The sequence below is a fragment of the Oncorhynchus keta genome, chromosome 12 (genome assembly GCF_023373465.1).
Source record: "Oncorhynchus keta strain PuntledgeMale-10-30-2019 chromosome 12, Oket_V2, whole genome shotgun sequence".
In the NCBI taxonomy this organism is placed as follows: Eukaryota; Metazoa; Chordata; class Actinopteri; order Salmoniformes; family Salmonidae; genus Oncorhynchus; species Oncorhynchus keta.
In genome coordinates, this window is record NC_068432.1 from 29,979,876 (window position 1) to 29,996,948 (window position 17,073).

At 46.8% G+C, this 17,073-nt stretch overlaps 1 protein-coding gene across 5 annotated transcripts in view; it reads right to left on the reverse strand.

Moving 5' to 3' along the window:
• Window positions 1-17,073, reverse strand: part of LOC118377396 (cell adhesion molecule DSCAML1-like) — a 127,942-nt gene that overhangs the window by 78,361 nt on the left and 32,508 nt on the right. For all 5 annotated transcript variants that reach the window (XM_052457990.1, XM_052457988.1, XM_052457989.1 and 2 more), the window contains exon 3: window positions 10,264-10,410. In XM_052457990.1, coding sequence (XP_052313950.1) covers window positions 10,264-10,410 — 147 coding nt within the window. The remainder of the gene's footprint in view (window positions 1-10,263; window positions 10,411-17,073) is intronic.

Sequence of the window (17,073 nt, forward strand, 5' to 3'; positions counted from 1 at the left end):
AGCGATGGTGTGTGTGTCAGACCAGTGTTTACAAGATCCAGCGCAGTCACAGACAAATGTAGCAATTCATGTATTCCTGCTTTGAGTGCACATACACAACTCTCTATGTCCCCTCCCTCGCTCATTTCCTTTACTATGTATATCTGCTTCCTCCTTTCTTCTCTCCTAGGATGAATGCAGGAGCATTCTACTCCAGTACTCCTCTGTCTCTGGGGTAGATAGGGAGAACAGCTGCTCTAGCGGACCACTAGCTACAGACTTTGACAGTCGTTGCTGTGTGTTTGGGACAGAGGGCTAGAGGCAGGGCAGCAGTGTTGATGACATAGTGAGGAGATATGATTGTGAGAGGGCAGCATAGTGAGGAGATATGATTGTGAGAGGGCAGCATAGTGAGGAGATATGATTGTGAGAGGGCAGCATAGTGAGGAGATATGATTGTGAGAGGGCAGCATAGTGAGGAGATATGATTGTGAGAGGGCAGCATAGTGAGGAGATATGATTGTGAGAGGGCAGCATAGTGAGGAGATATGATTGTGAGAGGGCAGCATAGTGAGGAGATATGATTGTGAGAGGGCAGCATATTGAGGAGATATGATTGTGAGAGGGCAGCATAGTGAGGAGATATGATTGTGAGAGGGCAGCATAGTGAGGAGATATGATTGTGAGAGGGCAGCACGGCGAGCCACAATAGGACCAGTTGGACCAGGGGGGAACAAGAAGGTGTATGTGAGGGGGAGTGACCAGGCTGCTCCCAGCAGGGTCCCAGGGGTGGGACGGGCTGGGGATCGATCTGTAATGTAGCCTGTAAATGACCCAGGGCCTGCTTACATCCATTAGGCCAGGGGATGACGGGGAGCACTGAGAAGAAGTGCACATCAAAATAACAGGACAGCCATGCCAGAGCCATGCGCAGGACACACTTCAATGCCACGACAGTCAGCAGGGCCAGCTAGGCCCAGGTCCCACTACCGTCAACAGGGTCAGCTAGGCCCGGGTCCCACTACAGTCAGCAGGGCCAGCTAGGCCCAGGTCCCACTACCGTCAACAGGGTCAGCTAGGCCCAGGTCCCACTACCGTCAACAGGGCCAGCTAGGCCCAGATCCCACTACAGTCAGCAGGGCCAGCTAGGCCCAGGTCCCACTACAGTCAGCAGGGCCAGCTAGACCCAGGTCCCACTACCGTCAACAGGGCCAGCTAGGCCCAGGTCCCACTACTGTCAACAGGGCCAGCTAGGCCCAGATCCCACTACAGTCAGCAGGGCCAGTTAGGCCCAGGTCCCACTGCAGTCAACAGGGCCAGCTAGGCCCAGGTCCCACTACAGTCAACAGGGCCAGCTAAGCCCAGATCCCACTACAGTCAGCAGGGCCAGCTAGGCCCAGGTCCCACTACAGTCAACAGGGCCAGCTAGGCCCAGGTCCCACTACAGTCAACATGGCCAGCTAGGCCCAGGTCCCACTACCGTCAACAGGGCCAGCTAAGCCCAGATCCCACTACAGTCAGCAGGGCCAGCTAGGCCCAGGTCCCACTACCGTCAACAGGGCCAGCTAGGCCCAGATCCCACTACAGTCAGCAGGGCCAGCTAGGCCCAGGTCCCACTACAGTCAGCAGGGCCAGCTAGGCCCAGGTCCCACTACCGTCAACAGGGCCAGCTAGGCCCACGTCCCACTACCGTCAACAGGGCCAGCTAGGCCCAGATCCCACTACAGTCAGCAGGGCCAGCTAGGCCCAGGTCCCACTACAGTCAGCGGGGCCAGCTAGGCCCAGGTCCCACTACAGTCAACAGGGCCAGCTAGGCCCAGATCCCACTACAGTCAGCAGGGCCAGCTAGGCCCAGGTCCCACTACAGTCAACATGGCCAGCTAGGCCCAGGTCCCACTACCGTCAACAGGGCCAGCTAAGCCCAGATCCCACTACAGTCAGCAGGGCCAGCTAGGCCCAGGTCCCACTACAGTCAACATGGCCAGCTAGGCCCAGGTCCCACTACAGTCAACAGGGCCAGCTAAGCCCAGATCCCACTACAGTCAACAGGGCCAGCTAGGCCCAGGTCCCACTACAGTCAACATGGCCAGCTAGGCCCAGGTCCCACTACAGTCAACAGGGCCAGCTAGGCCCAGGTCCCACTACCGTCAACAGGGCCAGCTAGGCCCAGGTCCCACTACAGTCAACATGGCCAGCTAGGCCCAGGTCCCACTACCGTCAACATGGCCAGCTAGGCCCAGGTCCCACTACAGTCAACAGGGCCAGCTAGGCCCAGGTCCCACTACAGTCAACATGGCCAGCTAGGCCCAGGTCCCACTACAGTCAACAGGTTCAGCTAGGCCCAGGTCCCACTACAGTCAGCAGGGCCAGCTAGGCCCAGGTCCCACTACCGTCAACAGGGCCAGCTAGGCCCAGGTCCCACTACCGTCAACAGGGCCAGCTAGGCCCAGGTCCCACTACAGTCAACAGGTTCAGCTACAGGGCCAGCTAATATCCCGGTATCATAATTACAGGTATTTGTGTATGACAACAACCTAGATGATGTCCACTGGCAGCTGTTGGTTGTGCTGCAGTGAGGTATGATGCTACAATGCAGTAGAGGGGGTGAGAGAGGAGGAGAGGCGGTAATGTGTGAGCCAGGTGGGCTAGGTGGAGGCGCTGGGCATCTTCCCTGGGCCACCATGTGGCCGTAGCCATCTGTTGCCGCTGCCTCTATTCATCAGACACACTCATTAGCTTTCTGTGGAGAAAGAGAGACCGGCTAAATCTGCATGCAAAGATCTCTCTGTGTCTCTCTTTATTCTCAACCCCACTCCCCTCTCTCTCTATCTAGCTCCCATCTCTTCCCTCCTCTATCCATGCTCCCTCTCCATCGTCTCACTCATCTAACTAAGTGATTAGCGTATCACAGGCTCTCATGTGTCCGATGGAGTTGGCGACAAGGGATGGGATAGCATGAGATGTGTGGTGGTGGTGGTGGGGGGAATAGGTCAGACTGCCCCACCCCCTCCCCCTCTAACCCCCCGCTGTCCTGGCCGGACAGTAAAGTGGGCCAGGCGACACACACACACTCATTATCCTACTTCATTCTTCTTTCTCCTCTCTATCCCTCCTTCCCCTACAGCATCTGTTCCTTCCTGGCTTTTCCTAACCTACTATCCTGTGTGGTTTCTCACCTTCTCTCTCACCTGTTCTTCCACCTTCCCTCCTTTCCATGATCTCCCTCATCTAATCAGTTTTAGTTCCCAATGCATCACTTTATATTTTCATCGGAGAGCTACAGAGAGAAAGAGAGAGAGAGTATGTGTGTGTGTGTGTGTGTGTGTGTGAGAGAGCGCGACAGAGAGAGAGAGAGAGTATGTGTGTGTGTGTGTGTGTGTGTGTGTGTGTGTGTGTGTGTGTGTGTGTGTGTGTGTGTGTGTGTGTGTGTGTGTGTGTGTGAGAGTGTGTGTGTGTGTGAGAGAGAGAGAGAGAGAGAGAGAGAGTATGTGTGTGTGTGTGTGTGTGTGAGAGAGCGAGCGAGAGAGAGAGAGAAAAGAGAGGTACGCTGGTTGCCGGATTGCATTACTAATTTATACACAAACCATATTAGAATATTAATGCTAAAAGCAATCAGGCAGCCCTATGTTAAATTAACTGATATGAAGAGAGGGGAGGAGAAAGAGAGGGAAAGAGAAATAGGGAAAGAGAGAGAGAGGGGTGTTTTGTTTGGAAGTGGAATTATTTATGCCAAATGAAAGAATTAAGGACTAACTCTTTGGAAATATCTCCTAGCACACACCTTACAGTAACTGTCTCCATCCACACACCTTAAAGTAACTGTCTCCATCCACACACCTTACAGTAACTGTCTCCATCCACACACCATGACCATAAACCATATTAAACCATTGTATGAACTAAGTCAGTCTGAAATATATTCAGGGAAATTGATTTTGTCATCTGAAACAGTTTACATATTAAATACAGATAGAAAATACATCCCATTTTCAGAATGATAACTCAATTCCTAACACAGGGTTGATCCTGGCTGTCCTTCAGTTACAACCAGCTCAAACACACAGCTGCAAATAGACCAAGATACATCTTCTTCAGCTCCATCACACACACTACCACACACTACCACACACTACCACACCCACACTCTCCTGAGAAAGATGCCTGCCATTGTTTACAATGACCATCCAATTACTGGGCTGTGCTCAGATAACCAGATAGCCAGAGAGCTTACACACACAAAATCAATTTCAATCTCCCTGTCTTCATTAGGCCTATCTGAGCAGTCTTTAGACCTGGGTTCTCTCTCTCTCTCATTGTCTCCTCTCTGATCTGTCTATGGTAGAGAAAGAGAGAAGATGGATAGTGAGAAAGATGGAGAAAGTGAGCAGATCATGGAATGGCCAGAGCAAGCAGGTAAGAGGGTGTGAAATAGAGAGGTGAGCAGATAGCTGATTGGCTGAATGAGGGGACAGCTTATTAGTTGAACAGGAGCAGGGCTGTCATTCAATAGGACATCAGAGTTCACTGACCCACCTGAGCCTTTATATAATGCATGTTTCTCAGTATTCCCCAATCATTCAAAGTGTGTATGTGTTTATGTGTGCTAGCTATACATGTATGTTTGTGTGGCTGGAAGTATGTATGTGTGTATGTGTTTGCGTGTGTGTGTGAGTGGGAGAGATTGCGTTGCTCAGATTGTATAGCGCTATGGGCAGATTATAGATTGGTATGGCAGATGTGGTGTGTTTCAGAGCGATGCCTCAATGCACAGAGAGAGATTACTAGATTGCTGTGCTGTTATTATGATTAGGTCATTGTCTCCTTTGTTGATTGGGGTGGTCTTGGGTCAAGGTTAAACAATGCTGTCCTGGAGTGCAATTATGTTCAATCCTGGTCCTGCATGTGGTCACAGAAGGGTGCAAATTTTTGTCCCAGCACAGCACTTACACACCTGATTCAGATAATAAGGGGCTTGATGATTAGTTAATTAGGCGTGAATCATTTGTGTTAGTGCTGGGCTAGAAGAACAACTGCAGAGTGTTTTTTCTGTGCTTTGTAGTGTATTTAACTGTTTTGCACTGACCTCTGTATTGTGTATAATGTGTACTGTGCTGCTGTGTACAATACTGTATATTGTATACTGGGCTATTTAGTGTTTACTTAGTTTATTTGACTGCTGCACTGTGGTGTTTTTACCTGGTGTGTGGTGTATTTAAATTTAACTGTGGTGTGTGTTGTATTTAACTGTGCTGTTCAGTGTAGAGGAATGTTGAATGCTCATTTCAGTGAGCAGCTCACCGTGTTCACCATCTGATATCCACACTAACTACACTAATTATACACGGTACAGTATAGCCACATTACAGTACAGTACAGCCACAGTACAGTACAGTCACAGTACAGCCACAGTACAGTACAGTCACAGTATAGCCACATTACAGTACAGTACGGCCACAGTACAGTACAGTCACAGTACAGCCACAGTACAGTCACAGTATAGCCACAGTACAGTACAGTACAGCCACAGTACAGCACAGTCACAGTACAGCCACAGTACAGTACAGTCACAGTATAGCCACAGTACAGTACAGTACAGTACAGCCACACAACAGAACAGCACAGCCATAGTACAGTACAGTATAGCCACACAACAGAACAGCACAGCCACAGTACAGTACAGTATAGCCACAGTACAGTACAGCCACACAACAGTACAGCACAGCCACAGTACAGTACAGTATAGCCACAGTACAGTACAGCACAGCCACAGTACAGTACAGTACAGCCACACAACAGAACAGCACAGCCACAGTACAGTACAGTAGAGCCACAGTACAGTACAGTAGAGCCACAGTACAGTACAGCACAGCCACAGTACAGTACAGACACAGTACAGCCACAGTACAGTACAGTACAGCCACACAACAGTACAGTACAGCCACAGTACAGTACAGTACAGCCACACAACAGTACAGTACAGCCACATAACAGTACAGCCACAGTACAGACACATAACAGTACAGTAGAGCCACAGTACAGTACAGTACAGTACAGTACAGTACAGTACAGACACAGTACAGCCACAGTACAGTACAGACACAGTACAGCCACAGTACAGTACAGTACAGCCACACAACAGTACAGTACAGCCACAGTACAGTACAGTACAGCCACACAACAGTACAGTACAGCCACAGTACAGCCATAGTACAGCCACAGTACAGTACAGCCACATAACAGTACAGCCACAGTACAGCCACAGTACAGCCACATAACAGTACAGTACAGCCACAGTACAGTACAACACAGTACAGCCACAGTACAGCACAGTACAGCCACAGTACAGTACAGTACAGCACTAATCCTGAATTCTGATTAGTCTATTTCACAAGTTACCTCTGGCTAAATCTATGATGTTAAAATGCCTGTTAACTCTATTCCATTTGACTATGCAATCCACTGTCTCGTCAGCCCAGCCAGGCGATTTATTAACTTGATGTCCATTATAAAAAGCATCTCGATATTATCTCACATTTCTTTTAGACTAACATTTAGTTTTTTCAACAGCAGAGATTTGTATAAACCTTGCTGTCTGTCTCTCTGACATTTGCAACATTGTTTCAATATTCAAATCTGATTTCCAGCTGTCCCATAGTAATGAACGTTTCGGGAGTCGGGATGAGACAGACAGGCAGGCAGCTTTTCTCAGCCAGTCGAAATCATGAATCAGCATCATTTTTATGGATAAATACAAAGAACTATCAAGAGAAAACAGGTCAAACTAACTGAAGTGCATCTAGTTTAGAGTCTTTCCAGCTTCAGTTTGAAGTTTTATTTTTCCTTTATTTAAGTAGGCAAGTCAGTTAAGAACAAATTCTTATTATTTTCAATGACGGCCTAGGAACAGTGGGTTAACTGCCTGTTCAGGGGCAGAACGACGGATTTGTATCTTGTCAGCTTGGGGATTTAAACTTGCAACCTTTATGGTTACTAGTCCAACGCTCTAACCACTAGGCCACCCTGCCGCCCCACACAAGTGATTGTGTTAGCTGTGTTGTTGGCTAGCTCCACTGAACAACAGTGTACTGACTGGTGAGCACATTTTCTATGCCAGGTGAAATCGTGCCTCATTATTAGGTCATTGTTATGGATGTATCCAAATAAATGCCACTAGAAAACAGCTCAAACAAATACAAATGCAGCTACTTTGTTGTTATTCTGGTTGCACTGTTTGACTTGACTGTAAGTTATCCCGGCTTGGGTAGCAACCCAATATTTGTGTCGGGACTACTGTATATCTTGTGGAAGAATTAAATAGTATGAATAAATTCATCAAAATAACGTTTTTAATGAAAATATGTCAATGATTCTTTGAAGATGTTGGGAAAAGGGATAATGCAAAGCCGGTGTTTATGTGGGACTGTCTCGGGCCTAACAACACCCGCGCCAATATATCCTCCTAGGTCTTCATGGGCATTATCACTGAAATATACTACAAGAAATAGAAATAGATACAGTCAAACCAGGCTGATAAGAAATACAATTTTATAAAATGGCCAGGTAGTCTGTCCAAGCTCCTCGTAACTGACATAAGCATAATGTGTCTCAAACATACACCAAACATTCATTCGCACAGTCTGTGTGTGTGTGTGTGTGTGTGTGTGTGTGTGTGTGTGTGTGTGTGTGTGTGTGTGTGTGTGTGTGTGTGTGTGTGTGTGTGTGTGTGTGTGTGTGTGTGTGTGTGTGTGTGTGTGTGTGTGTGTGTGTGTATATAGAACGCCATCTGCCAGGTCCTGAGGCTGTTCTTGCCCCACTACCCTCCTTGCTTCTCTTTCTTTGCCTCTTTCTCTCCTCTCTGTTCTCTCCCTCTCCACCTTCCACTTTGTTATTGTAAAAGAGTTTCACGTCACAGCATTGGAGATGTTTATTGTTATCTGTTGCATTATCCATGATAACTAAGGATATTTAACACATGTACACTATTAATGCAATAACTTCCCCTAAACACACAAATATAGACAACTATATGTACAGTACCAGTCAAAAGTTTGGACACACCTACTCATTCCAGGGTTTTTCTTTATATGTAATATTTTCTACATTGTATAATAATAGTGAAGACATCAAAACTATGAAATAACACATATAGAATAATGTAGTATCCAAAAAAGGGTTCAAAATATATTTGAGATTCTTCAAAGTAGCTACCCTTTGCCTCGATAACAGCTTTGCACACTCTTGGCATTCTCTCAACCAGCTTCATGAGGTAGTCACCTGGAATGCATTTCAATTAACAGGTGTGCCTTGTTAAAAGTTAATTTGTGGAATTTCTTTCCTTTCCTTTCCATGTGTTTGTGCCAATCCGTTGTGTTGTGACAAGGTAGCGATGGTATACAGAAGATAGCGCTATTTGGTAAAATACCAAGTCCATTTTATGGCAAGAACAGCTCAAATAAGCAAAGACAAAATGACAGTCCATCATTAATTTAAGACATGAAGGTTAGTCAAGATGGAAAATTTCAAGAACTTCTTCAAGTGCAGTTGCAAAAACCATCAAGCGCTCTGATGAAACTGTCTCTCATGAGGACCGCCACAGGAAAGGAAGACCCAGAGTTACCTCTGCTGCAGATGACAAGTTCCTTAGAGTTAACTGCACCTCAGATTGCAGCCCAAATAAATGCTTCACCGAGTTCAAGGCAAAGAGTGGCTACTTTGAAGAATCTAAAATCTAAAATATATTTTTGATTTGTTTAACACTTTTTGTTTACTACATGGTTCCATATGTGTTATTTCATAGTTTTGATGTCTTCACTATTATTCAACAATGAAGAAAATAGTATAAATACAGAAAAACCCCTTGAGTAGGTGTGTCTAAACCTTTGACTGGTACTGTACATATAACAAAAACAACAAATAAACACACTAACATGTGCACACACACACACACACACACACACACACACACACACACACACACACACACACACACACACACACACACACACACACACACACACACACACACACACACACACACACGAATGAGGTTAATGAAGATGAATGTGGGACAGGGAGGGATCCAAGGAGAATGTAGAAATGTACACAATAGAGAGGAAAATACAGGAGACATACTGTAGAAGTTGTAAAAAGGTCAAAGGCTCGTTGGCATGTTAGGAAAAGACGCAATGGATCTAAATTAGGATAACAATACAGAAGGGAATAAATAGAAATGAACAAACAATGGAGTCAATCAGTTTAGACCGGGGGACAGGTAAATGAAGATAGTTGGCTAGAGACAAGGTTTGAGAGGGAGTGGTTAAGGTGGAGAGAGAGGTCAAAAGGTCAAAAGTTAGGGGAATATGTAGGAAGAGAGCAATGGAGCTCGAGAGTGAAAGGGATGGAGGCAAGAGAGGAGAGAGAGAATAGGGAGAGGGGCCTCCCGAGTGGTGCAGTGGTCTAAGGCACTGGCCAGCGTCGGCCAGGTTAGGGGAGGGTTTGGCCGGCAGAGATGTTCTTGTCCCATCGCGCACTAGCGACTCCTGTGGCGGGCCGGGCGCAGTGCAGGCTGACACAGTCGCCAGGTGTACGGTGTTTCTTCCGACACATTGGTGCGGCTGGCTTCCGGGTTAAGAGGGCATTGTGTAAAGAAGCAGTGCGGCTTGGCTGGGTTGTGTTTCAGAGGACGCACGGCTCTCGACCTTTGCCTCTCCCGAGTCCGTACGGGAGTTGCAGCGATGGGACAAGACTGTAACTACCAATTGGATAGCACAAAATTTGGGAAAAAAAAAAAAAAGAAAACGGAGAGAGAAAGATGAAGAGAGAGAAAATCAACGAGAGGGAGAAATGATGGAGAGAGTTTGCAGGAGGAAGAATCAGTGATCCAGAACAGTGAGCAGACAGACAGCAGACAGGAGTTAGAGTTAGGTCAGGAGATACAAAGAGCAAAGCAGCAGCACATCATTAACATACAGAAGGACACGTGCACACACACACACACACACACACACACACACACACACACACACACACACACACACACACACACACACACACACACACACACACACACACACACACACTCAAAAACAACAACCACAACTGCATCTTGCTTCACCCTTGCTTTTGTTTTGAATGCATTGTAAATAGCAGCCATATGGATACATTTATTCACAAACTCACACAAAACCCTTACAGACTAATAACCCTACCCTTTACCCAGCCATTTACCCAGCCCTGTCCTGCCCCCCTCCCCCCCCAAGCCCTCTCTGTCCCATGATGTCCTACCTGGGACGATGGAGACAGTGTCTCTCTCCCAGGACACCACGCTGACGTACTCCTGCACGGCGGTGGGAATGAGGCACTTGAACACGGCCACGTTTCCCCGCATGGAGCGTTGGTCTGCAACACGCACCGTATACGGCTCCCTGAACACTATTATACAGAGAGAGACAAAGTGTTAAGGAGGTGTTGTGAGGATCTAAAAGTCTTATTTTGGTTTAGGAAAAAGTGAATACCAGAGTTGTAGTGGAACACATAAGATGTAGTCAATATTGTAAGAATCATTCATTGGATTGCAAAATAATCTACTAATAATATTAAATGTGCAAACATATTGGGAACAATTCAGATTCGGTTTTGGATATTGTTTGAACACATCAATAACACTAATCGTACATCTGTTTTCAACTCAATTTCTGAGAAGGATTAAGAGAAACATTATTGGCTCGCTACAATCAACACCAGAAACTAATCTATTGTCGTGTATACAACTCAATATAACAAATATGCCAGAATAAGTGGATTCTGTTAAAGCACCTGCAGTAGAGAGAACAACCCAGCTTAATAAAACCATTGGGATGTGTAGTGGTGGTGGTGCACTGTTCATGCATGTTCATGCAATATTTGACACTCTCTTGAATGGGCATTAACTAATTAGTGAAATCAGGAGAAGCTAGGACATATTTGAAGGTTGCTAAGAAACTGCTTTGGAAGCCCCCTCCCTGGTAACAGCAGTATAGTGTAGCAAACAGGCAGTGTTGCATTAACGTTGGGATCCTAGTGCAGTATAACGACACATCAATACACATCACTACATCCACTTTACATAGACAAACATAGACATACATAGACATATAAATATGTCTAAATAATAATATGATATAGGAACAGGGATTAGACATATAAAATATGCTCAGATGGAAATTGTATCATCAACATTTGAATAATTGCCCGCTGCAGCTATGAAGTAAAGAGATTGTTCACCGAAATGACAAATGTAGATTAGGGTTGGTTTATTTCCTCTACTGTAACTACAGCATCAGCACCAGGAGTGAGAGTGAAACATGACACCTATAATCCAAATACTCTAACTACAAACCAAGTTACCCCATTACACTACCCTTTGACCTAACTCTAACACAGCACTGTGACCCGAAACCCCTGACTGTAACTTCTGAACCACATCCCTCCTGACCATAACCGCTCCCTGACCATACATAACGCCCTGACCATACATAACGCCCTGACCATACATACCTCCCTGACCATAACCGCTCCCTGACCATACATAACGCCCTGACCATACATAACGCCCTGACCATACATACCTCCCTGACCATACATAACGCCCTGACCATACATAACGCCCTGACCATACATACCTCCCTGACCATACATAACGCCCTGACCATACGTAACGCCCTGACCATACATAACGCCCTGACCATACATACCTCCCTGACCATACATAACTCCCTGACCATACATAACGCCCTGACCATACATACCTCCCTGACCATACATAACGCCCCCAATACATAACGCCCTGACCATAAATAACGCCCTGACCATAAATAACTCCCTAACCATACATAACTCCCTGACCATACACACCTCCCTGACCATACATAACGCCCTGACCATACATAACTACCTGAACATACATACCTCCCTGACCATACATAATTCCCTGACCATACATAATTCCCTGACCATACATAATTCCCTGACCATACATACCTCCCTGACCATACATACCTCCCTGACCATACATACCTCCCTGACCATACATACCTCCCTGACCATACATAACTCCCTGACCATACATAACGCCCTGACCATACACACCTCCCTGACCATACACACCTCCCTGACCATACATAACGCCCTGACCATACATAACTACCTGAACATACATACCTCCCTGACCATACATAACTCCCTGACCATACATACCTCCCTGACCATACATAACGCCCTGACCATACATAACTCCCTGACCATACATAACTCCCTGACCATACATAACGCCCTGACCATACATAACGCCCTGACCATACATACCTCCCTGACCATACATAACGCCCTGACCATACATAACTCCCTGACCATACATAACTCCCTGACCATACATACCTCCCTGACCATACATACCTCCCTGACCATACATAACTCCCTGACCATACATACCTCCCTGACCATACATACCTCCCTGACCATACATACCTCCCTGACCATACATACCTCTCTGACCATACATAACGCCCTGACCATACATAACTCCCTGACCATACATAACGCCCTGACCATACATACCTCCCTGACCATACATAACTCCCTGACCATACATAACTCCCTGACCATACATAACGCCCTGACCATACATAACGCCCTGACCATACATAACGCCCTGACCATACATAACGCCCTGACCATACATACCTCCCTGACCATACATAACGCCCTGACAATACATAACTCCCTGACCATACATAACGCCCTGACCATACATAACGCCCTGACCATACATAACGCCCTGACCATACATACCTCCCTGACCATACAAAACGCCCTGACAATACATAACTCCCTGACCATACATAATGCCCTGACCATACATAACGCCCTGACCATACATAACGCCCTGACCATACATACCTCCCTGACCATACATAACGCCCTGACCATACATACCTCCCTGACCATACATACCTCCCTGACCATACATAATGCCCTGACCATACATACCTCCCTGACCATACATAATTCCCTGACCATACATACCTCCCTGACCATACATACCTCTCTGACCATACATAACTCCCTGACCATACATAACTCCCTGACCATACATACCTCCCTGACCATACATACCTCCCTGACCATACATAACGCCCTGACCATACATAACGCCCTGACCATACATAACTCCCTGACCATACATAATTCCCTGACCATACATACCTCCCTGACCATACATACCTCTCTGACCATACATAACTCCCTGACCATACATAACTCCCTGACCATACATACCTCCCTGACCATACATACCTCCCTGACCATACATAACGCCCTGACCATACATAACGCCCTGACCATACATAACTCCCTGACCATACATAACTCCCTGACCATACATACCTCCCTGACCATACATACCTCCCTGACCATACATAACTCCCTGACCATACATAACTCCCTGACCATACATACCTCCCTGACCATACATAACTCCCTGACCATACATAACTCCCTGACCATACATACCTCCCTGACCATACATACCTCCCTGACCATACATACCTCCCTGACCATACATAACGCCCTGACCATACATACCTCCCTGACCATACATACCTCCCTGACCATACATACCTCTCTGACCATACATAACGCCCTGACCATACATAACTCCCTGACCATACATAACGCCCTGACCATACATACCTCCCTGACCATACATAACTCCCTGACCATACATAACTCCCTGACCATACATAACTCCCTGACCATACATACCTCCCTGACCATACATAACACCCTGACCATGCATAACGCCCTGACCATACATACCTCCCTGACCATACATAACTCCCTGACCATACATACCTCCCTGACCATACATACCTCCCTGACCATACATACCTCCCTGACCATACATAACTCCCTGACCATACATACCTCCCTGACCATACATACCTCCCTGACCATACATACCTCTCTGACCATACATAACGCCCTGACCATACATAACTCCCTGACCATACATAACGCCCTGACCATACATACCTCCCTGACCATACATAACTCCCTGACCATACATAACTCCCTGACCATACATAACTCCCTGACCATACATAACGCCCTGACCATGCATAACGCCCTGACCATGCATAACGCCCTGACCATACATACCTCCCTGACCATACATAACTCCCTGACCATACATACCGCCCTGACCATACATAACGCCCTGACCATACATAACGCCCTGACCATACATAACTCCCTGACCATACATAACTTCCTGACCATACATACCTCCCTGACCATACATACCTCCCTGACCATACATAACGCCCTGACCATACATAACTCCCTGACCATACATACCTCCCTGACCATACATACCTCCCTGACCATACATAACTCCCTGACCATACATACCTCCCTGACCATACATAATGCCCTGACCATACATAACGCCCTGACCATACATAACTCCCTGACCATACATAACGCCCTGACCATACATACCTCTCTGACCATACATACCTCCCTGACCATACATAACGCCCTGACCATACATAATGCCCTGAACATACATACCTCCCTGACCATACATACCTCTCTGACCATACATACCTCCCTGACCATACATAACGCCCTGACCATACATAACTCCCTGACCATACATACCTCCCTGACCATACATAACGCCCTGACCATACTTAACTCCCTGACCATACATAACTTCCTGACCATACATACCTCCCTGACCATACATAACTCCCTGACCATACGTAACTCCCTGACCATACATACCTCCCTGACCATACATACCTCCCTGACCATACATAACTCCCTGACCATACATAACTCCCTGACCATACATAACTCCCTGACCATACATAATGCCCTGACCATACATAACGCCCTGACCATACATAACTCCCTGACCATACATAACGCCCTAACCATACATACCTCCCTGACCATGCATACCTCCCTGACCATACATAACGCCCTGACCATACATACCGCCCTGACCATACATAACGCCCTGACCATACATAACGCCCTGACCATACATAACTCCCTGACCATACATACCTCCCTAACCATACATACCTCCCTGACCATACATACCTCCCTGACCATACATACCTCCCTGACCATACATACCTCCCTGACCATACATAACTCTCTGACCATACATAACTCTCTGACCATACATAACTCTCTGACCATACATACCTCCCTGACCATACATACCTCCCTGACCATACATAACGCCCTGACCATACATAACTCCCTGACCATACATACCTCCCTGACCATACATACCTCCCTGACCATACATACCTCCCTGACCATACATACCTCCCTGACCATACATACCTCCCTGACCATACATAACGCCCTGACCATACATACCTCCCTGACCATACATACCTCCCTGACCATACATACCTCCCTGACCATACATACCTCCCTGACCATACATACCTCCCTGACCATACATACCTCCCTGACCATACATACCTCTCTGACCATACATAACTCCCTGACCATACATAACGCCCTGACCATACATAACTCCCTGACCATACATAACTCCCTGACCATACATAACGCCCTGACCATACATAACGCCCTGACCATACATAACGCCCTGACCATACATAACTCCCTGACCATACATACCTCCCTGACCATACATACCTCCCTGACCATACATAACGCCCTGACCATACATAATGCCCTGACCATACATACCTCCCTGACCATACATAATTCCCTGACCATACATACCTCCCTGACCATACATAATTCCCTGACCATACATACCTCCCTGACCATACATACCTCCCTGACCATACATAACGCCCTGACCATACATAACTCCCTGACCATACATACCTCCCTGACCATACATACCTCCCTGACCATACATACCTCCCTGACCATACATAACTCCCTGACCATACATACCTCCCTGACCATACATAATTCCCTGACCATACATAACTCCCTGACCATACATACCTCCCTGACCATACATACCTCCCTGACCATACATAACTCCCTGACCATACATAACTCCCTGACCATACATACCTCCCTGACCATACATACCTCCCTGACCATACATACCTCCCTGACCATACATAATGCCCTGACCATACATACCTCCCTGACCATACATAACTCCCTGACCATACATAACTCCCTGACCATACATACCTCCCTGACCATACATACCTCCCTGACCATACATACCTCCCTGACCATACATACCTCCCTGACCATACATAACTCCCTGACCATACATACCTCCCTGACCATACATACCTCCCTGACCATACATAACGCCCTGACCATACATAACTCCCTGACCATACATACCTCCCTGACCATACATACCTCCCTGACCATACATACCTCCCTGACCATACATACCTCCCTGACCATACATAACTCCCTGACCATACATAATGCCCTGACCATACATACCTCCCTGACCATACATAACTCCCTGACCATACATACCTCCCTGACCATACATAATTCCCTGACCATACATAACTCCCTGACCATACATACCTCCCTGACCATACATACCTCCCTGACCATACATACCTCCCTGACCATACATACCTCCCTGACCATACATAACTCCTGACCATACATACCTCCCTGACCATACATACCTCCCTGACCATACATAACGCCCTGACCATACATAACTCCCTGACCATACATACCGCCCTGACCATACATAACGCCCTGACCATACATAACGCCCTGACCATACATAACTCCCTGACCATACATAACTCCCTGACCATACATACCTCCCTGACCATACATAATTCCCTGACCATACATACCTCCCTGACCATACATACCTCCCTGACCATACATACCTCCCTGACCATACATAACTCCCTGACCATACATACCTCCCTGACCATACATACCTCCCTGACCATACATACCTCCCTGACCATACATAACGCCCTGACCATACATACCTCCCTGACCATACATACCTCCCTGACCATACATAACTCCCTGACCATACATAAC